Here is a 22,560-nt window from a genome sequence, read left to right as displayed (position 1 = left end):
ACCAGAGGAGCTCTTGGGCTGAGAATACTAAATTTGTTGTTGTTACCTGCCCTTGAGTTAACCTCAACTCATGGTGACCCTATGGATGAGACCCCTCCAAAAGCCCATGTCCTCACTGCTCTGATTAGCTCCTGCAGGTCCATGGCCTCATATTACATCTAATCATCTGGCATGTGGTCTTCCTCTCTTTCTGCTGCCTTCCACCTTTCCTAGCATCACTGTCTTTTCTAATGACTTCATGTCTTCCCATGAGGTGGCCAAAGTATGGCAGCTTCAGTTTAGTCATCCTGCTTCCAGGGAGAGTTCAGGCTTGATCTATTCTAATATCTACTTGTTTGTCTTCTTGGCTTGTCCATGGTATTCTCAGTACTATTCTCCAGCACCACATCTCAAATGAATTTATTTTCTTTCTATTGACCTTTTTCACTGTCCAGATCTGACATCAATGCACGATGATGGAGAATGAAATGGCTTAGAGTAGACCAGCCAGGTTGGTTGCTGAAAAATCAAGAGGCGATCATATAACTCCAGTTCTGGAATCTTTACACTGGTTGCCAATTAGTTTCTGGGTACAGTACTAGGTGTTGGTAATTACCTTTAAAACCCCACCCACATGGCTTACTTAAAGAACGTCTCCTTCCATACAATTCACCCTGCACACTCAGGTCCTCTGGGACAAATTTACTACAGACTAAGAAGACCAGACTTGCTGTGGTTACCCAGAAGACCTTCTCATCGGCCGCTCCTAAACTTTGGAATGACCTACCGGAGAAGATCCATCACATAACATCTCATGAGGCCTTTAAAAAAGCCATCAAGATGGATCTCTTCTGGCGGCATTCCCAGACTAATACATGGGCCCTCTCCACTTTCCCACAATTGTGCCTCCTTGACTCTCCTTTAAATCGCCTCATTGTAATGGGGATTAAATTTTATTTTAATTTTTATTGCGATTTTAATAACTGATTTTTATGCTGTTGTATTTTAATTGTGGTTAGGGGTTGTGTTATTATTTTACAATGTTTTATTTTTGATTGTAACCCACCCCCATCCTCCGGGGAGAGGTGGGATATAAATAAATAAATAATAACAACAACAACTATTATTATTATTATTATTATTATTATTATTATTATATTGTCACTTTAGTGTTCAGAGTTATATCTTTACACTTTAGGATTTTGTCTAGTTCTTTCATAGTTGCCTTTTCCCGTCCTAAACTTCTTCCGATTTCTTGACTGTAGTCTCAATGTTTGATCCAAGGTATGGAAACTCTATTTCAATTTTCTTGTTATCTATGATGGATTTTTGTAGGTCTTTTGTAGGGCTGGATGAGGGAAAACAGACTCAGTTTGAATCCAGAGAAAACGGAAGTGCTAGTGATAGGTTCTCCAGGCCCGGGGATGGCGGTGTTTCCACCTGTCCTGAACGGGATCACGCTTCCCGTGAAAGACTCTGTTCGCAGTCTGGGGGTGTTCCTTGACTCGTCGCTCCACCTTACACCACAGGTGGATGCGACGGTCAGGAGCACATGTTATCAGCTTCGGTTGATACGCCAGCTGCGTCCCTACCTGGGCTGGGAGGACCTTGAAACGGTAGTACATGCTCTGGTAACCTCTCGTTTGGATTTCTGCAATGCCCTCTACATGGGGCAACCCTTGTACCATACCCGGAAGCTGCAATTGGTGCAGAATATGGCGGCAAGACTGGTCACTGGTACTTCCAGGACCAGTCATATAACACCGGTCCTTAAAGACCTCCATTGGCTGCCTATTCGCTTCCGGGCGCAATACAAGGTGTTGGTTATTACCTATAAAGCCCTAAATGGCTTGGGCCCAGGGTACTTGGAGGACCGCCTCTCTCCATACAATCCGCTTCGCACACTCAGGTCAGCCGGGAAGCAATTGTTAAGGGTTCCAGAAGCTAGATATACAGTGGACCCTTGTTATATGCTGGGGTTTGGTTCCAAGATCCCCCGTGTATAACAAAATCCGTGTATGCTCAAGTCCCATTAAATATAATGACATAGCAAAATGGTGTCCCTTATAAAAAATGGAAAATCAAGGTAAATTTATACTTTTTTGGAACATTTTCAAACCGTGTATACTTGAATCCGTGTATAAAAAATCCGTGTATAAGAAGGGCCGACTGTACTACCACCACCCAGAGAGCCTTTTCTACCTTGGCCCCCAAGCTCTGGAACTCGCTCCCCGGCGAGCTCTGCTCGGCTGCCTCTCTGGACCAATTCAAGAAGGGGTTGAAGACATACTTGTTCCAGCAGGCATACCCCTGACCCCTGAAGTACTCCCCCCCTCCCCTCTGAACAGCATTGGAAGCTGGCTTGAGATTTTTTATTTTTGGGGGTGAAAATGTAACTGTGTTTTATCATGTTTTTATTGTTGGTTGTTATTGTATTGTGGATGTTTTTAAACCTTGTTGTTAAACCGCCTTGATCTTTGGAAAGGCGGTATATAAATAAAATTTTATTATTATTATATTATTATTATTCCATGGTCATTATTTCTGTTTTCTTAATGTTCAATATTAAGCGTACCTTGATACTTTCCTCCTTGATCTTCTTCAGTAAATGTTACATATCTTTGTTGGTTTCTGCTAGTAGTATTGCATCATTTACATTATCTTAGGCTGTTAATGTTCCTTCCTTCAATCTTACTCCTCCTGCCCACTACAATATTTTCTGTATACAGACTGAATAAATAGAGTGATAGTACAGTGGACCCTTGTTATACGCTGGTGTTTGGTTCCAAGATCCCCCGTGTATAACAAAATCCGTGTATGCTCAAGTCCCATTAAATATAATGACGTAGCAAAATGGTGTCCCTTAGAAAAAATGGAAAATCAAGGTAAATTTATACTTTTTTGGAACATTTTCAAACCGTGTATGCTTGAATCCGTGTATAAAAAATCAGTGTATAAGAAGGGCCGACTGTATGCAGCCTTGCCTGATCCCTTTGCCAACTGGGAACCATTCTGCTTCTCTATATTCAGTTCTGATGGTAGCCTTTTATCCTGAGTACAGGTTGTGCATCTGGACAATCAAATGTAGTTGTACTCCCATTTCTCTGAGATTATTCCATAGCCTTTCACAATCTATGTTGTAACTTTGCTGCAGTCAATAAAGTACATGGAGATTTTCTTCTGGAATTCTCTGGTGTGCTCCATTGTACATCGTACGTTTGTGATGTGGTCCCTAGTGCCTCTAGTGAACTGGAGAACCAGGGGGCTGTGGAATGAAATGGAGTATCCAGGAAGAGGGCACCATAAGATTGGTGAATATCTGAAACTAAGCACTGCAACATTTTAGCGCACATCTCACTTGCCCCAACTAACTCCAACTCACCCCCTTCCAAATATATATTGGAGCGTTCATGCAACCAGCAGTCCATACCTCCGAAGCAGTATGCCTGGATCAAACCCCAAAGAGACACTCTGAGCTTGTTTTGGGTGGAGAAAACCATCTCCCACACAGAGAAGTGACAAACGAAATGGAACATTGAGTTCTCGGCCAGAGGCACTTTAATCTCCGTTCCACTGTTTACAAATCAATACTCACATGGACAGAATCTCACGCCTATACAACACAACATACGACACCCACATTGGGCATTGGAGCTCCTCCCTTATATACATTTGCCATCTCCAGACATTTAGTTCAGCCTCTTCCCTGTGTGCTACAAGTCCCTCATGTGGCATGACTTTGTACTTTCTGCCACTTGCTGATTTTATGTCCTGACATGATTGCATCATACCCCATTGCCTCATCTGGGTCTAAATGCTTGGTCATCATGGCCTCCTATGACACACAGTAACCCTGTTACCTTTGTCCCACATCTGTACATTTTCCAGGATACCTAAATCCTGATATATAGACCCAGCCAGGCTTCACATATTGGGAGGCAAGGTGCCTGTGGTTGCATGATGGGGCTGAGGGGGGAGAGGGGGAGGGCTGAGATGGAGGAGGACTCAAGCAGTAAGCCTATAGTACTTTGTACACAAAGTACTTATACACAAAGGAGACGAGCCAGCTGCTGATCAGGACAATTTCTTGGTCTTGGCCCTACTCCTTCTAATCAGTCTTCATCAGGAGCAATTATTTCTGTTACATTACACCTTGGGTACAACTGTAGCAAGCAACTGACCCTCCTCCAAGACATAGCCAAGTGGCTGGGTGACTGTTGCATCGCTCTATAAATCACACAACAATAAGCTCCATTCATGTGTTTCACATACAAATCAAGGGAGCTCTTTAGAAAGGTCAATGTTTTTATTTTTAATACTTAAAAACAAACAAATATATATACCGTAGTCAGATGCAAAATCTTGGCCTCCAGCTTTCATTCAGAAAAAACAGAACAAAAAATGTGTCACTTATTTACCAGAAGGTAATATGGGGGAAGCTGTTAAGGCAAGAACCGAATCAGGTTTTTATTACATGCCCAGAAAGCTTCATAGGCTATTTTTGTTCCAGTGCATGCACACAAGGAACTCTCATTCTCCCCACCCAAACAAAATTACCAAAAGTAATTCAGGTGCAAAAGCTATGGCCTTTTCCCTTGCCAAAACACTAACTTCCTTTTCAGATATGTGTCTGATCTGAATTTTAAAAATTCATTTAAATTGTCCCTGGCAACAAACAAACAAACAGTCTTGTGTAACTGCTAGCAACATGTCGAGACTGATGGCAATACAGGGTCATCATAATCTGTTCACACACACAAACCCACAACAACATCAAAAGCCTCTGGCACAAACTAGTAAGCAACTAGCCAAATAAAGTATGCCAAAGCCTATGAAGATGATGATGATGACGACATACTTTTACCAAGGACAACCAGCAAGCTGGTGAGGCGAGGATTAGCTATTCAGCTGAAATTTTCTCAAGTACGTGTTTTTAATTGTGTTAAACTGGGCATTTAATTTTAGTTCTCTTTTAAAAGTCGATATTAGCTTAAAGTGTAAAATTATATTATTACTTTATTTAGCAATCCTGTGAGGCACCCTTGAGTCCCATCTTTAAACCAGTTAAAGGAGACATGGGAAGGAGGTTTTCTTCAAACTCAGAAACCCACAAATACCGTCTGGAATGACCCAGCTTGAATTACAAATACTATCAGAGCTGAAGGACTGGAGGAATGAACAAACCTGGAACTGCATTCCAAAGTCTGGGTGCCACTGTTGAGAAAGTCCTGTTCCAGTAACTCAGCCCCAAAAACCTCTTATTTCAAATGGCATGGTGGGTGGATTAAAGAATAAAGGAGGCTCTCACAGAGCTGGGGTAGCATAAGACCTTCCACACTGTACAGTTCGTGCCATTCTCTTAAGAACTGCCCTTTGAAGAGATTGAATCAAAAGCTTCTCAAGTGGCTCACACTACAAAAATAGAACATATAGATCTATATATCCTGTTGTTGAGTGACAAGGTAATATGAATTACAAAAAAGGGTGGAGGCTTTATTTGTTTTCTCAGCTGCTAAGATTGAGGTAGGTCTGTCTTTTTCAGACATGATTTGCTGCAAATTGGATAAAATGTAACTGACATGTTATATGCACCATTTTATTGCTGGTAATCCTGCTGTATTGTAACTTTACAGTTATGGCCTGCAGCTTTACACAACTGCTCCCATCTCATCCCCACCATCCCTCAACCAAGGTCATTTCCTCTAGCACATGGCTTACTATCTTCTCAGCACAATTCAAGGTGACCTATACACAACCTTAATGACTTGGTACATGCAGGTGTTGGAGGCATTTCTCCTTTATTCCTATTTTCTCCTCTGTCCCATTACAAACTTCAGGGCTGGTCTTACCATTAAGTAAAGTGAGGCAGCTTCCTCAGGCAGCAGATTTCTGATGTGATGAAAAGGCACCAGTTTGTTATGCATTTATTTGTCAATGCAATTTACTGTCAGGAAGTGAAAGAGAAGCCTACAAAATGTACAAATATGACTTTGTCAAACTTTGGGTGTTTAGAGCCATTTTCTGTTCCACTTCAGGTAGCAGAATGTCTTGGTGTGGCCCTTATCACCTTCAAGGTCAAAAGTCAATATGTTTTTCATTGTAACATACATATACCAAAGTATATAAGAAGGCATATATGGTGCCCACCACACAGCTGTGAAACACCTTTCCCTGATGTTCCACAGGATGAGCCAGAAAAGCTTTCTGCAATGTTCTAAGATTTTCCTATCTAGACTGGCATTCAAGAGCTAAAGATTATGCAGTTCAGTGGCAGAAATAAGTCTTGGATGTCCAGGTTACTACATTCCATACTCTACTTAAAGGATCTTGAAGCCTTTTCACACTAGGCCATTGTAGCACTATGATTCCACATCATCTGTCACAGCAACAGAGGAGCTTCCAGGCCAAGGATCCTAAAGATCTCTCGCCTAAACTGCAAATCCTAGGATTCACCAGAATGTTTTCATAGCAGTTACAGTGGACTAATAGTACTGTAGTGTCAGAAGGCCCCAATCTAGCAAAGCTTGAAAAGACCTCTGTTTGATACTGTGCCACTCCATATGGAAAGGATGGTGAAAGCAGTACAAGTATAAGGCACCACTTCTGCCAATTATCAAAGATTCTGCATAAGCTGCAGACTTTTAAAAAGTTACTGTTTGGGGCAACAACTCTCAGCAAAGATGTGCTGGCTGGGGAGATTCTGTGAGCTGTCGCATCAAAGTGTATTAGCCATTGGTGATGCTACCAAAACACAACAGGGCTCAGGCTTCTGTAAGGATTACTATGTCCACTGAAGGAGCTGTGAGAACAAGCCCCTGCCATATTCCCATTCTATGTTCTAAGAATTAAACACTGAAAAATATCTACTATAGAGCATTACAGAGGTTACTATTGAAGGACCTGCAAGCAGATGGTGCTGCACAACCAATAAAAAGACATAACCCAATGATCTCTTGCTTCTTACCCAGGAGCCAGCCTTCTCCCTGCCCATTGCTGGTACTCACCATCTGCCGGAAAGCTTTGGAGTCCTTGGTCCGGGGGAATGAGCGTTCAGGAACCCAGCGAGGCACCAACCCCTCAGTGGAATTGGCCTGAGCCCTTTGCAGTTTGGCTAAGATGGCCTTCTCCTCTTTCTGTTGAAGAGAGGCATAAAGCAACAGAAGAACAAGTTTCAAAAAGGAGAGCCATGGTAGCAGTAGAGAATTCTTTCAAACATCCTCCCATCCAGAAGAAGGCATTCATCTGGTTAGGGAATGGCAGACCCTCCAAATACTGCTGGATTATAACTTTGCTGATGGGAATATACATTTTTATTCAGGTAGGCCTTCAGTAACTAAACAGAAGTAACTAAACGGAAGACTTCCAATGTTTCCATGGTTTTGTTAAAGTGAGATTTTAAAGTGTTTTGACTGATATTTCATAATGACATGTAATTTAATGTTTACAACTCATTCTGTTTTATTGATCTTTTTGGCATGCTGTAAGACACCTTGCATCCCAGTCTTGGGAAAAAGGAGAGCTATAAATCAACAAACTCCCATCATTCCTAACCATTGACCATGCTAGCTGGAGTTGATAAAAGTTGGAGTTCAACATCAAGTACATTGCCTTCCCAATGATCATGTGTATTTGTAAAGGCTGGAGTTGCAGCCTCTGCTGTTTTAACTTTGGACAGCAGAACCCTTCCTGTGAGTCCTGCCTACGGTACATATCAAGCCCTCCGCAGATGGGCACATGCCCTACCCCTCCTCCCTCTATATACATGTATCAGGGTCAATTATTGCCACTGTTTCCACCCTGCCCCACCTCCACCTTAGACTTACTCGTTTCTGGCTGCAGCCCACAATGAAGAAGGTTTCAATGTTATGTTCCTTGAGGTAGGCGTTGCGTTCACCCCCATGCCCTGGTTCAACTTCATAGTCCTCATTCAGGTACTGCAATGTCGCCTGGGTGATGTGGATCCGCCTGACACAAAATACTGTCACTCAGACTAGTCATTCAGTGAAGCTCTCTTCTTTCTCAACCCATTAAGGAACCACCTTCACTACCTATCATGAAACTCTTTTGACATCTTAGGGCTTGTCTTCACTGGCCAGAATACTCCAGGCTATCCCAGAGTATTCTGCCCCCCTTACCTGTGATGGTGCTACAGCAATGATGGATGTTTGCCTTCTCATGCAATCCTCATTCATTTTCTGGCGCCACCGTTGAGGTCACAACAAAGCTCCCAGCCATATTATCAATGCTGGGCCTCTTTTTCTGACCTCGAAACAACATGTGCTTATAGCGGCAGCTCCAGGTAGGGACTGCATGTGAATGCAGCCACCCATCATTGCTGCGGAAAAAACTGAAAACCTAGAGCAAAAGGTAAGATTTTTAAATTCCAGTTAAGGGGAGGAAAGACCAAATGAGGTACAGACACCATAAGACACTCTGAACCCTATTCAGGGGGCTTGGGTTCATGTACACAGGATGCAGCAACCCAAGGAGGAATTCAGAGTAAATAATCCATGTAGACAAGCCCTAATGTTCAAGTGGAAGAGATAGAGCAACATTGAAGTGGTTTAGTCTGCTCAAAGGGCAGACCAGGCAAGAGGTCAAGATGGACAGATATGACAGCAAGGAAAAGTAGTAGAGATGGAGAGACAGCAGGAGAAATGCAAGTAACATGAGCTCTGGAAGGCTCAGAAAGGCATTTGCTGAAAAGGGGGATTTGGAGAGGGGGGGACCCTGAAGGAACAGCTTGAGGAACCAAAATGGGGGACCATGGTCCAGCAGCATGGAGGATGGTTCAGAGTCCAAAGTGTGAAGAGCCAAGGGGAGATGTTTAGTTTGGACCTTGTATGGAACAAGTAATACAAGCAGAGAAGAGGAAAGAGGGACTGAATCTGGGCCAGCAATGTCATATGGAGGACTGAACATTAGACACCAACACAGATGGCAACAGGAAAAGCCAGTATAGAAGCTTCAGGAAAGGAGATGGCAGGCCTCATAATTTCAGTCTGGGCCTGAACAGACAGGCCAAAATAAAGCTGCTTCAAGTCACTTTGGAGGCATGCTATTTAAAGGATATATGCGTCCTAAGAGGCAGGTAACCATGCCAAAGTCATGCTCCAGTCCTAAAGACTAGAGTACAGATTTGGTGCAGCGTCTGGTCTCTTAAGATGTGCGTGTCATTTAAACAGCATACCTCCAAGGTGACCCGAAGCAGCTTTATTTTGGCCTATCTGTTCGGCCCTATGTTTAGCTAAAGGCACTGACTATGGACTCCATGTGCTTGCCCCAGTCATACCAAATGGCTCATTTAATGAAAACTACAGGAATCTCCAGGCACAATGACAGCTCTTTGCTAAACTACTGCAACACCATGGGAGGGACAAAAGAGAAGGGAAAGAACAGAAATTTGTGAGAATGGAGGGACAGGGACTGGAGGACCTTTCCTGCTATTCACTTGGGTTTTTTGCTCCACTCATTTCATGTGCCTCTCTCCCAGATTTCCACAGAGAGGAAGTGGCCCTCAGCGGGAGTAAAGAAGTTTCCCACCCCTGTTTCATAGTACCTCTGTTCCCTGTTCCCAAAGGCCCCTCTCCCACCCCCCACTAAACTTCTCTTTTCTATTCTCAGATCGAGAAAGTGTCCACTCACCCAGCTTTACCACCGGCCTCCATGTGGTTGGCAAGAGTGACGTCATTAGACCAGACGTCAAACTGCCACTTGCGCAGCCCCAGCACTCCGCAGTGCACACGCCCACTGTGGATCCCAACACGCATGTTCACATTCACTCCAGTCACCTCACGCACTAGCCTGGAAAAAAGACAATAGAATAGGCATCCAAAGCTCTCTCTCTCTTTATGCACATACCAGATACAGTCTGAGTCTTCTTTATCCAAAATGTTTGGAACCAGTGGCATCACTAGGAAGGTGCAGACAACACCAGGTGACACCCTAAGCGGGGGTGACATCACTGCTCCTCAAACACCTACCTTTTGGCAGAAACGGTCTGTGGCATTTGTCTGCTTCCTTTTAAAATGCTTTAATAGAAGGTGGGAGTGGGATAAAGTTCTGTGGAAGGAGAAAGGAGAGCCCCCAGAATTTTTTTAAATTAAAATTTCAGATTTCAAAATTTTAATTTTGCAAAAAGAACTGATTTTTTAAAAAATTATTCTTTTAAAATTTTCTTTAAAACATCACACTTTAACCATATCTTCACTATTTATATGTAAATACATCCAGGTTGTGCGTATAATATTGTAATTTGAAGGTATAATTTTAATTTTGCTATAGCCGTTTATAGCAGTACTAAATGGGAATTATGATTTATGAGTAACATTAGTGCAAAAAAGCATTAATAAGAATTCTGTATGGTGTGAAATGGGAGGGGGTCAATGGGTGGAATGACACTGGGTGACACCAACCCCAGTGATGCCACTGTTTGGAACCAGAAGTCTTTTAGATTTCAGAATACCTGTACATAATGAGATATACAGGTACATAATAAAGTATCTTGGAGATGGGACCAAGTCTAAACATGGGATATGTTTAGGTTTTAGGTGCATCTTATATGAAAACATAGCTTGAAGGTAATTTTATACAATATTTTTAATAATTCTGTGCATAAAACAAAGTTTGTGTACATTGATTCATCAGAAAGCAAAAGTGTCACTGATTCAGTCACCCATGAATTTTTGTTTTTGTAATATTTCAGACTTTGGATTTCTGGATAAGGAGACTCAAGGACATGTATATATGGTGTCATCCTGAGAATCTGTAATTTTTTAAAATAGTTTCATCAGTGTGCATGGTGCTTTAGAGAATACTGTATATACTCGACTATAAGTCGATCTCATGTATAAGTCAGAGGCAGATTTGGGGCTTGGATTTTGACATAACCTGTATATAAGTCAAGGGTGAAACTTAGGGGGATGTAACAAAGGATGTAAAGGATGAAAGAAAGGAAAATAATGCCAAAGCACGCTGCTATTTTCCCACCCAGACATTCAAAAAGGCCAAAAGTGCTGCCGTGGCAGAGATAGTAGAGATGGCTGATGCTTCTTTTAGTTTCTCCTAGAACAGATAAGCTTTCACCTTTTGCCACTCTGCTCAGAGAAGGGGATGGTTCCTATTTTGTTAGGGTACAGTACTTAATCTGACCCGTGGATAAGTTGATCCAGGTTTTTGGAGTCTATTTTTTGACTAAAATTTCTAGACATATACATGAGTATAGACAGTACATAAAGACAAACCCTGACTGGAGGAGTTTTCAGTCTGAAACAGGGAGGCCCATGTTACAGAACAGGAGTGGGAATCATGCAATTCCCAAGGTCCCTATGCCAGCATAGCCAGTAGCAAAAATTTTTGGAAGTTGCAGTCTAATAACTTCTGGATGGTGACAGGATTCCTATTCATGGTTTACAACTGTGATGTCAAAATAAACTTGCTGTGTGCAAACAGGACAGGATGAGAAGATTTTGAGTTCAATATATGGTTGACTAACATGCTTCATCAGAATATAATATAATTGGGACAGGAAGTGGAAGAGTATATAAGTCCAACATCATTATGATGTCCTTGCATTAGTTTGTGCACATCAACAGTTTCTGCTTTGGTATCAAATGGGTGCAGGTGGGGTCAGAGTATGCCAGCCTCCAATTGTTTTAGAAGACAACTCTTTCAGCCCTGGATCACTGGCTATATTGACTGGGGCTAATAGAAGGTATAGTCCTAATCATCTGGAAAACATCACATTGAGCAGGCTGTTCTTCATACTGCTGTTATCATGCTTATAATAAGCTCAGCACAGCAGTTGGGTTATTATTTTCCCAAGTGACCACAAGCCTCTATTTTTGGATGTTTACACATAGTAAGTTTACTTCTGGAAAAGGGATTATTTTGCTCACTCCCACAGAGACTCAGTAAAATAGCCTTACCATCAACAGTTGTTATTAGTTGTTACTATTATAAAAGGAAATCCTCCACCATCCCAACTGTCTCTACAGAAGATAAAGATAGTCATGCTACAAGCACAGTTGCAAATGAAAGTCTGGGAAATTTAAGACTTCTGGATGGATTCTTGCCAGTCCATATAGAAAACCACCTCTCTTTTCCTTTCTCTATAACCTCAGTCACTATTTGAGAGGCATCTGACCAAGCATCCAGTGATAATGGCCCTAAGAAGTGGATGTAAAATGAGAAGAAAGCTGGAACTAGAATGAACCGCTTGGCTAGGAGAACAGTGTATGCTCTAGAGACAAGACCCAGCTGCAGCTAAGAGTCTGGGAACTGGGTCAGCATATAAGAAAACCAAAAATTAATTCCTCATACTTGGAGCTTTGTTGAGAAAGTCACTTATGCTGGCAAGAACTGAAGAGTAAACACGTTTAATATAGGCTGAGACAAGAAGTCTGGGGCAATCCCTGCCATTGAGCTATATCTCTACCCAATGCAATAACAACAACAAGAACAACAACAATAATATATTGTAAAGCAGCACCCTCTCAGCCTGTTGTTTATAGACAAAATCTGTTTTAAAAAACTGAAGCTCAAAACTGAAGGACTCTGCTCCAAACTGCTTCATGGACAGATGGTCTCTGATTCATAATGAAGGAAGCCAGGCATGCTGAATTAAGAATACAAGTAGAGTTCTGCTAGATGATCAAAGGTCTATCTAACCCAGCAGTCTGTTCACCTACCTAGTGGCCAACTAATTGTTCATGGTAAGCTTACCAGCAAGATGTGAATATACACCCATTATAAATAATCACCATTTACAGCGAATCCCTTTTTGAAATCCTCCCAGACTTTACAAGATTTTCATTAGCACATGCTTTTAACTGCACTTATTTGGAAGTCTGAAAAACTTGGCATATATCTTGGAAAGGACCAGGATGAAGACAAAAAATCAGGAAGAAATGCAAGGGCTGGAGAAAAACAATGTGGGCAAAAGATGTGAGATTAATAATCAAAGAGGTTTCTCCTAGAAGCCCTTAGCAGACACTTCAAACAGTTTTCCAATACCTGCCCATCAAAATCTCATTCTTTATTATTCATTCTGCCCATCAAAATCAAACAGACAACGATCTTACTGTTGCAAAGCCAACTCCAAAATCAGGTGTACTGCAGTGGAGCATACAAAAAACTAAGAATCCCAATATGTTGCTAAGAGTGTTCCTGGAATTTATAATACACTACTTTCTCACCAGAGACTTCTGGCTTATCAATCAGGGGGCTACCTGGAAGGTGGGAAACCTCTGGTTGACAGCCCCTCACCCAACCAGTACTACTAATAGTAACAAACTGAGGAAAGTGTTGTCCAAAACATCTACAGCACCAAAGCTTCCCCATCACTCATATACTGTCACAGGTAAACTCATTCTTGATCCCAGTAGAAAGTTCCAACTTCATCACTCTAACTCATGGGTTTCATTTCTCCTTCCTCCCTAGTACAGTACTATTGCATTAAAAGCATACAGTAGCTAACCCTACATAAATAGATAAATGGGAGTATTCTGTCTTCCCCAGCTACACTAAGCAAATTCAAGGCTTGATCCAACTTTGAAAAGACCTTGGCATTCATATTTTTGGAAAGAGGAAGCTTGTAGACCATATGGCTATAAAGATAACCTCAGCAATGCATGGACAACACCTGGTGAAATGTCAAGAGGTGGAGGAGGGGAGAGGGAATAGGAAAAAATAATAGTTCTTAGGAGGACTTCAGTGATCCTTCCTCTCCCCTAATACAGCTACAGCAACGCTGAGTTCAGATCTGATTTGTTCCAGGGCCTATTTGTTTGTCCTTTTAGTTGCCCATGGTATCTGCAGAACTCTTCTCTGGGACTACAGCTCAAATGAGTTGATTTTCTTTCTACCAGCATTCTTCATCATCTAGGTCTCACATCCATACATGATGATAGGAAATACAATAGCTTGAACAATCTTCACTTTAATACTCAGCTGTATATTTTTTGCACTTTAGGATATTGTCTTGTTTTTTCATAGCTGCCCTTCCCAGTCCTAATCTTTTCCTGATTTCTACACTGCAATTTTCATTCTGATCCAAGGTATGGGAAGTCTTTAACTATTTCAATTAACTCATCATCTATATTGAATTTGAGTTGAGATTCCATGATCATTATTTTAGTTTTCTTAACGTTCAACATTAAACCTGTCTTGCCACTTTCTTCTTTGACTTTCCCTAGTAACACTTCCAAGTCTTTGTTATTTTCTGCTAGTATTATGGTGTCATCTGGCTATCTTAAGTTGTTGATATTCCTTCCTCCGATCTTCACTCCTCTTTCCTCTGACTCTAAGCCTGCTTTGTGTATAAGTTGAACAAACAGGGAGATTAAGTGCATTCTTATCTGAATCCCTTTCTAATTAGAAACCACTCTTGTTTCTCTGTATTCTGTTCTAACTGTAGAGTGCATTAACTCTATTGGTATGTCATCTGTTCCTGGTGATTTATTCCTCTTGATTTCTCTAGTGCAGATATCACTGCAGGACACACTTTGACCACCCCTATTTATTGTAAAGTTGAACTGGCCAACTGTGATGAATCCACAAACAACAAATACAGGAATGCGTCTTGTAGTCCCAAAGGTGGACAACTATGGAAGTCTAGGGATGTGCATTAGCCCCCAGGAAACCTTGGAGGACTGAACCCCGCCTCAAATTTTTTTTCTTTGCCTCCAAATACCCTCTAGGGAGCATGAAGGCATTCCCACCATTTTTTAATATCTATCTATCTATCTATCTATCTATCTATCTATCTATAGTCTATTTTAATTCATTACCAAAAGAATTATAACATGATTACACTACACCTAATTGAATACATATAACATATATAAAATTTCCTAAATAATCAGTAATTTCCAAAAATATACCTCTAATAACTAAAATATATAGTACATAAATTTCCACTGATTACCAAACATCTGAACTTATTGGCTTCAAATTAGTTAATATAAATTAGTCAAATTCTCTACTAAATTTTAAAAAGTACCTTAAATTCAAAATCCCAATTTCTTTTCCAACCAACTTAATTCACATTGTTTAATTATTCCATTCTTACTTGCTTTGCTATTGTCATCTCTTTTTTCATGGGAAGCCATTTTTCTTCTATTCTTTCTACATTTTTATGATTCAAACAAGAAGTTAATCTGCCCATCTCTTGCATATCAAAACGTTGCATTAATCAATCATCTATTGTTGGAAGATGTGCTCCTTTCCATAATTGTGCTATCAATAATCTTGCTCCAGAAATCATAGATAACAGGACTCTCCACCATTTCTTTTTTATATGTGCAGGTAATAGAATGTGCAAGCATTCTCACCATGTTTTTATGCCCATGTGAGGCCTTTTTAACAACAGGAAGTGAGCAGAAGTCACTATGTGTTGTTGTTGTTTTTAGAAAAAGGCCTCTTCTGGCCCTAAATTGGCCAAGGGGGCCCTCAAACATAGTCAAAATACCCTCCACAGCCCTTAGAGGGTATTTGGGGCATTCTGGGGCTGTAGAATTTTTGCTCCCCAAAATTGTAATTTTTAAAAAAAAATTCTCAGGGGATCCTGAGGGGAGGTAACATTAAACCCATGGGCCACACTTTGCCGATTCCTCCCTGAAACGTAAAAGTGAAGACTTGCAAAGGTATTACAGCATGAACTTTAATAAAGGAAGTCCATTTCATCAAATGAATGGAGTATTTTCTTCAATGGCTAAGTACACCCATACATAATAGGGTGTTGTTGTTCTTGTTGTTATGTACCTTTAAGTTGTTTCCAACTTATGATGACCCTAAGTGACCCTATCATGGGGTTTTCTAGTGTTGAGAATGTGTGACTTGCCCAAAGTCACAGTGGGTTTTTATGGCTGAGCAGGGAATAAAATTCTGATCTCCAGAGTCACAGTCCAATGCTCAAACCATTACACTATGCTGGACAGTTAGGGCAGAGTAAATAAAGGGCAAAGGGCAATACAGTGCACCCGTGCCATAGATGGGCGCACTAGCCACGCAGCAAAAGAATAGACACGCACACTCTGCTGTGCCGCAAGCACGAGCCCTATTATATTAAATGGGGCTCAAGCATACGCGTTTTTTGCTTTATGCATGTAAGGTAAAGGCCCACTGTAAAACCAAAAATTATGGGATATGACAACTGTGGTGACCAGTGACATGCAGCAGTAATAGGTGCAAATGCCCTAATTCAACTACTACTGCTGTTCTAACAGGTTATTTAATCCAGTTCTCACAGTCTGTACTTTTTTCATTTGTTTGCCACTTGACAACACAATTCACATGATTCCCTGCTGCACCTGGAGGTAGCTATCCAGCTGCTACATGAGGAGAACATCTCATAGATCAGAAGATGTAGACTCTAGTATGCTCCATAAAAGCTTATGCCTTAACAAATTAGTCTTTAAAAATGCACTGGACCAGGATTGCAAAATGTGTGGCCCTCCAAATGATGTTGAACTGCAGCTCCCACCATTCCTTGCCCTTGGTTACACCCATTTAGGGCTGCTGGGAGTTGCAGTCTCACAACTCCTGGAGGAATTCTGCAAAATTCTCCATCCCTGCATAGATTGTGCTTGCTCCAACAGACCAATGTAGCTTGCCCTCTGGAAAACGGTCACAAACACAGCATATGACGCATGCACAGAAAGTCACCAGGAAACCCAGGAGCATGCACACCCCTTGCAAGCCAAGTTGCTCCCCATCTCACACTCACGAAATGGCCTCAATCATGTCCACACCCATCTCCACACAGCAGTGGGCATGATCTGCCCGTGGTTCTGGCAGCCCTGAGACACAGTAGTAGCAATCCCCAAGGATCTTGATGCGCAGGCAATGATTCTCCTGGGGAAAAATTAAATAGAAGGATCAGTGAGGAGGGGGAATTCAAAAATGCCACCATCCCTAAATGGATCTTTCCTTCTTCTCAAGCAGTTCTTAGTTCAATACACCAAACTTATGGCCTGAGGAAGGAACTGGGAAAATGGATATACCATTGTCAAGTTAGATGGAGGGGACAGAACCCAGGGAAGAGATATTTTTAGTAAAACTAGGCACACAAGTGGGATTATTTGACAATAATTCAACAGAGAAGAGGAAGTGGTATTATTGGTTTTGAGGGGAGAGACAGGAGCTCAATAGTACTTCTTTCCTAGATTCCCTTCCACTGGTCCACAATGAGGCCCAAGTCATTTCTTCCCCTCCCTTATCTGCTCACTCCATTCCATCTTCCGCACTTACCGCAGCCAACTTGTCGAAACGGGCAAAAAGCTCATTCAGCGTCATGACCAGTTCCTGTGCCGTGCACTGGGAAGCCAAGCTTGTGAAACCCTCAATGTCAGCAAACAGTATGCTGTTGGGGTGAGAAGATAGCAAGTGAATAGAGGGATCTTCAACCAGCCTATTGTCCTGGGATCCCTTTCATACCTAACTTCAAGAGGTCACCTTGACCACAACCCTTCATCTTTTTGTCTATCTTATCCTGTCTGCCCCTATCCCACAAAGGTGCTTTTTTGGATAAAATACTCCATGCCTACTGCAGAATATTGTTCAATAAGTTAGCTATGCTGCCACTCCAAGGTCTTGGCTACTGCCAGATGTGGGCATCTGCACCACAGACCCCCAGAAACTGGTACCTGACATTGTCATGTTTCTGGATGTAGATCTTGTGGAACATCATGTCTTCTTTCTTGGTGTTGATGTCCTCCTTCATCTCCATAGCAACATGCTGAGGCAGCACTGAGAGAAGGAGCCGTTCCTGCAAGCCACCCCAGAGAAAAAGACCCCTTATAATTTCCCCAAAACCAAAGACATTTACCACAAATAAGAACATGACTCAGTACCAGTTTTTAGCCAAGCTCCTCCTTTCATCCTTCTCCATAACCCAATCTTCACACATTTTATTTTCCATTCCATCCATTTTTTACTTACAGTTAACCATGAAAAGGCCCAAGCATTTGGGTGCAGGAAGCCAACTAGTGGGCTCAGAGTCTGAGGGGGATTGGCTCAAGATACATACCCATGGTTGCTGTTATGTGTCTTCAAGCTGACTCTGACTTGCAGTGACACCATCATAGCATTTTGTTCTGAGGACATTTGTCATTGCCTTCATTTAAGGCTGAGAGGGCATGATTTGCCTAAGGTCACCTAAGGGGTTTAGTCACAGGTTCCAACTCTGGTTTTCTGTAGTTCTACTCCAAAACTCAAACTGTTACATCATACTGGATTACATTTGGATGATGAAGTATTTCATCTCCAACTGAACATGACATTATTACTGTATTCGGAAAGCTTGAGGGAGAGTGTCCAGGGCTTGATTTAGTCATTTGTGGGGAGGATCAACTTCATTTAATATATGCCTGAGGATGTCAATGAAGTTCTTGGAGAAATGTGTCGAACCCTATACTCTCTGTGTTTGGACATTTTTGCTATTAAAATCCAGCCAGGAGCAGGGAGGGAGATTGATTAGATCAGTGTATGAGGCAGTGAAAACTTCCTTTCAAGAGGAGAGATGATGCACATGGCCTAGAAAGAGGTAGGGGTATGCCAGTCTCTTAAGAAAGCCACTTGGCACCTAGGAGATTTTAATAATTATTCCCTATTTGCTATCTTCTGTTCTCGGAGAAGATCTTGCTTATAGCAGATAAACTCTAGATTCTTAGGGAGAAAGTCAGTGGGGCAAAGGTGCAGGATGCCAACTGCTCCCAAAAAAAACTGGAGAGGTAAAGGGAAGGCATAGAGAGCAATTTAAGCACAAGGGCAGAACCATTACAATATGAAAAAAGGAAATTAAGACTATATTATACATCAGGGATGTGAATCTTTCAGTCTCCCCCAGATATTGCTGACTTGAAATACCCAGCATTATTTCTCACTGTGGGATTTGGTGTTAAATGCTGCTGGGACTTGGAGTCCAACAAGGGCTGTATGATACCCATTCCTGTTGTCAATCATACCTGAAGATAGTTTATAGATACTTATTTCCCCCTATTATCCAAAACCTGTGAGAATCGGTGGAGTGAACCAGAAGCAGTGTTACAGCAGCAGAAGAAACATTCTAAGCAGCGAGTTGCTACATCAAAGGATTTGGACAATGAGAGCCTAGGCTGCTGATTTACAGACCCAAAATACATGCAAATATGTAATACACTCACGTATGCATGCATGCAGCGTCTGGAATGTTATTTTTTATAGTGACATATTCCCAACTAGAGATGTGTAAGCCCAGAAAAATTTGGGAGAAAAGTCTTCTTCTCCATTTTTTTCCTGATCCCCCTCCCTTTTTTTGGGGGGGGGGGGGAATGAAAAAAATGGCTTATGGAATATTTTCTTTTAGAACGGTGAATAAAATGTTAATGACATTGTGTTCATGTATTTACTGTCCCAAAATAATTTCTAAAAATTATGTAAGGAGACTACTTTTATTTAAGACTATGTACAATACTCAACAAGTAACTTGAAGAGATATAACACCCTGACTTAGTATCAGAACATAACGATTCCTGGTACTGGCTTCTTTTTCTCAGTTCTTTTTATGGGAATGGGTTCATTATGTCTACTTGACACTATGGATAACTAGTGGAAACAAAATAATTTTCTCTAGTTTACTTCTGTTAATGGTTTCTTGTTTTTACTGGAGAGGGGCTCAAACACAAAACCAAAGAGATTTCTTATAGTTTAGGTGTTCCTTGGAATTCAGGATCTTGTAGCTACATTTGTATCAAAAATAAAATCTTAAAAAAGTAAATTAAATATGTAATTATATTTGGAATAAACTGTACTCTTAAATATCAATCATAATAATTATATGTTGACACATGTTATACATTTAATGCTAAAGTAACAACGTGTCTTTCGATCTATAAAGGAAACTAAAATAATATTTTTCAATTTCTCCCTTTTTTCCTAAAACAAACAGTGCCCTTCTCCTTTTGTGTGGTGTCTTTTTAGATTGTAAGCCTGAGGGTAGGGAACCGTCTAATTAAAAAGACTGTATGTACAGCGCTGTGTAAATTTACAGCGCTTTTAAATAAAGATTAATAATAATAATAATAATAATAATAACAACAACAAACAAAATCACTCTCCCCCATGATTTTGGTATTTCTGGAGAATTTACATCTTTGTTCCTAATCGATTATTTTTTTAATTCTTTCTAATTTAAAAAAATTGGATTTTAAATGTTAAAAAATGGTCCCATTTGTGACCCCCTCTATGTTTTTCAGAAACACAAACATTTTAACATTGTGACTTTACTTACACTGTGAAAAGGAGCACTGCTATTTCTAAACATGTGACTTCCAAGGTTTGCAAATGCAATGCTATGTTTGCTTATAAATATAAGTTAAGAAACCACTACTAAAAGGAAAGGGGCATAAATACCCTAAAGCATCAGATTCTATCAGATCCTGGAAACAAAGCAGGGTCAGTAGTGGAGTCCTTAGAGGTCTTTAAACAGCGGCTGGATGGCCATCTGTCGGGGATGCTTTGAGATTTCCTGCATGGCAGGGGGTTGGACTGGATGGCCCTTGCGGTCTCTTCCAACTCTATGATTCTATGAGGTTAGTACTTGGATGGGTGACCACCAATGAATACCAAGTGCTGTAGGTTATATTTCAGAGGGATTGGCTAAACGATCTCTGAGTATTCCTTGCCTAAGAAAACCCTATAAAATTCATGGGATTGCCATAAATCAACTGACAGCCTAAAGACATCCACATATCCAAACTATAAAGAAGTTAATCAAAGGAAGCTACAGCAAACAATATCCATCTAGCTTTCCATCTTTCACATGCGAACTTGTCAGATGAACTGACTTTGGGGAGATAATGATTTCCACAATGATCAAAGGTAAAAGAAAAAAAGCTTTAATGTGATTTTTATTACTACAATTATATTTAATTAATTAATTAATTATATTAATTTATTTAAATATAATCAATATTATCAATGTTTGCAGCCACACTGACTACAAGCAGCAACTCTATACTACACCAACAATAGCTCTAGATTACAGATGATATCTTTACTGGGACCAACAAAAAGTTACAAAATAATCAGAAAAAATTGTAGGGCTTTTCAAATTGGGCATTATGTTAGGCATGGAAAGTTTGGGTTGAGGCATGATAGAGAACCCCTTTTAAGAGTCATGGGTGCAATTTCAGAAATACATAACATTTAATTTCATAAATAAGAGTTCTCTTTCATGGTTCCTAACAATGTGGGAGTTGTATCTATGGCAAGTATAGGGGAGGGGAGCCATATTAGAAATTGGTACTAGGCCCCCTAGAAGGACGCTTGGGCCCTGCTGGGAGGGTCTCAAGACTCTAGCACCCCTTTTATCCAGGGAGTGAAGCCTTCTTGTTACCAGCCTTAAAAAAGCAGGCACGTGAGAGCCAATGTTGCTCTTCAAGGATCATGCAGAAATCTTACTGTTTGGACTATAGTTCCCACTACCCCCAGTGGTTATGATTGCTGGAACATTCTGAGAGCTGGACTCCCAAAAAGTGGCATTACCAAGCTTTGGTGTTTTTATGTCTTCACCTTATAACCTGTCAACCACCCACCCTCCAATGCTGCACCCCCAACTAGGTCTCATGCTTCCTTCCCACCTGCTGACGGTTCTCACGTTGGAGATGCAGCCGAGCTTGAATGTAGCCACGGGTCTCTTGGAAGGCCTGGCGCTGTGACACCTCAGCTGGATAGTGAGTGCAGATGCCAATAACGTTGGTGCAGAGGAAGATCAAACTGTTGGCACCAAGCTACAAGCAAGAGAGGAAACCTGAGTGAAATGGGCACAGGAGACAAACAGATCTGTATTTCAAGCATTTTACTTCTAAGATACCTTTCAACCCAAAACCTAGACTGCTGAGAAACAGAACATGTTATTTGGACTACACCTTCCAGATCCAGTTCCAGGAGGTATAGTCCAAAAAAGTAACTTCTCCAAAACACTGTCAAGAAACAAGCCCATATATGCAGCAGATGCATTTCATGACGTATAAATTTCCTGACAATCCTTTCTCTACCCCAAGGGCAATTCCTCTCCCTTAAGAATGAATTAGAAGCTTTGTTGCAGGAGATCCTCCTGGCCCATAAAGGGGTCTTTGTACTGCCCCTCACCCTCCACTGCTGCCCAGGAAACCAAAGGCATTGCTGGCATGAGTGGGTGGCAGGATGAAGCCAGCATTGTGGCTTTGGGAGATGGAGGGTGGCAACAAAGAGGGAGATGTTTCATTAAAATCACTGAGGGTAGTGGCTGGGTGAGAGAGAGAGAGAGAGAGAGAGAGAGAGAGAGAGAGAGAGAGAAATAATTCAACTATCCATTAATAATTTAAAAAAAAAAACACCACCTCCTTACACAAGAATTCTCTCCCCCCCCCCTATGCATCCACATTTAAATATGTACAGTATGTACCAAAGCTTGGAAATGTTATGTTTTGGGATTACAACTCCTAGAATTCTCCAGTCAGCCTGGCCAGTGGTCAGGCTGGCTAAATAATCCTAGAAGTTATATTCTAAAAAACTAAAATTGCAAGTTCTCATATGTACATTATAGGAAGGGATCTTTAC

The 22,560-nt window shown here is 41.2% G+C and overlaps 1 protein-coding gene across 2 annotated transcripts in view; it reads right to left on the bottom strand.

Moving 5' to 3' along the window:
• LOC149322568 (adenylate cyclase type 6-like) overlaps positions 1-22,560 on the bottom strand; it is a 67,149-nt gene that overhangs the window by 27,658 nt on the left and 16,931 nt on the right. For both annotated transcript variants that reach the window (XM_089479922.1, XM_089479932.1), the window contains 7 exons: positions 21,600-21,749; positions 17,625-17,746; positions 17,230-17,341; positions 16,706-16,833; positions 9,625-9,783; positions 7,803-7,944; positions 6,984-7,112 (listed from right to left, as the gene is read on the bottom strand). In XM_089479922.1, the coding sequence (XP_089336048.1) occupies positions 6,984-7,112; positions 7,803-7,944; positions 9,625-9,783; positions 16,706-16,833; positions 17,230-17,341; positions 17,625-17,746; positions 21,600-21,749 (942 nt within the window). The remainder of the gene's footprint in view (positions 1-6,983; positions 7,113-7,802; positions 7,945-9,624; positions 9,784-16,705; positions 16,834-17,229; positions 17,342-17,624; positions 17,747-21,599; positions 21,750-22,560) is intronic.

This window comes from Sceloporus occidentalis, unplaced genomic scaffold (assembly GCF_023333645.1).
Source record: "Sceloporus occidentalis isolate IW3139 unplaced genomic scaffold, rSceOcc1.0.p SCAF_1, whole genome shotgun sequence".
NCBI classification, from domain to species: domain Eukaryota; kingdom Metazoa; phylum Chordata; class Lepidosauria; order Squamata; family Phrynosomatidae; genus Sceloporus; species Sceloporus occidentalis.
Note: the sequence above shows the minus strand (reverse complement) of the source record. Positions and strands in the feature narration are given on the sequence as shown.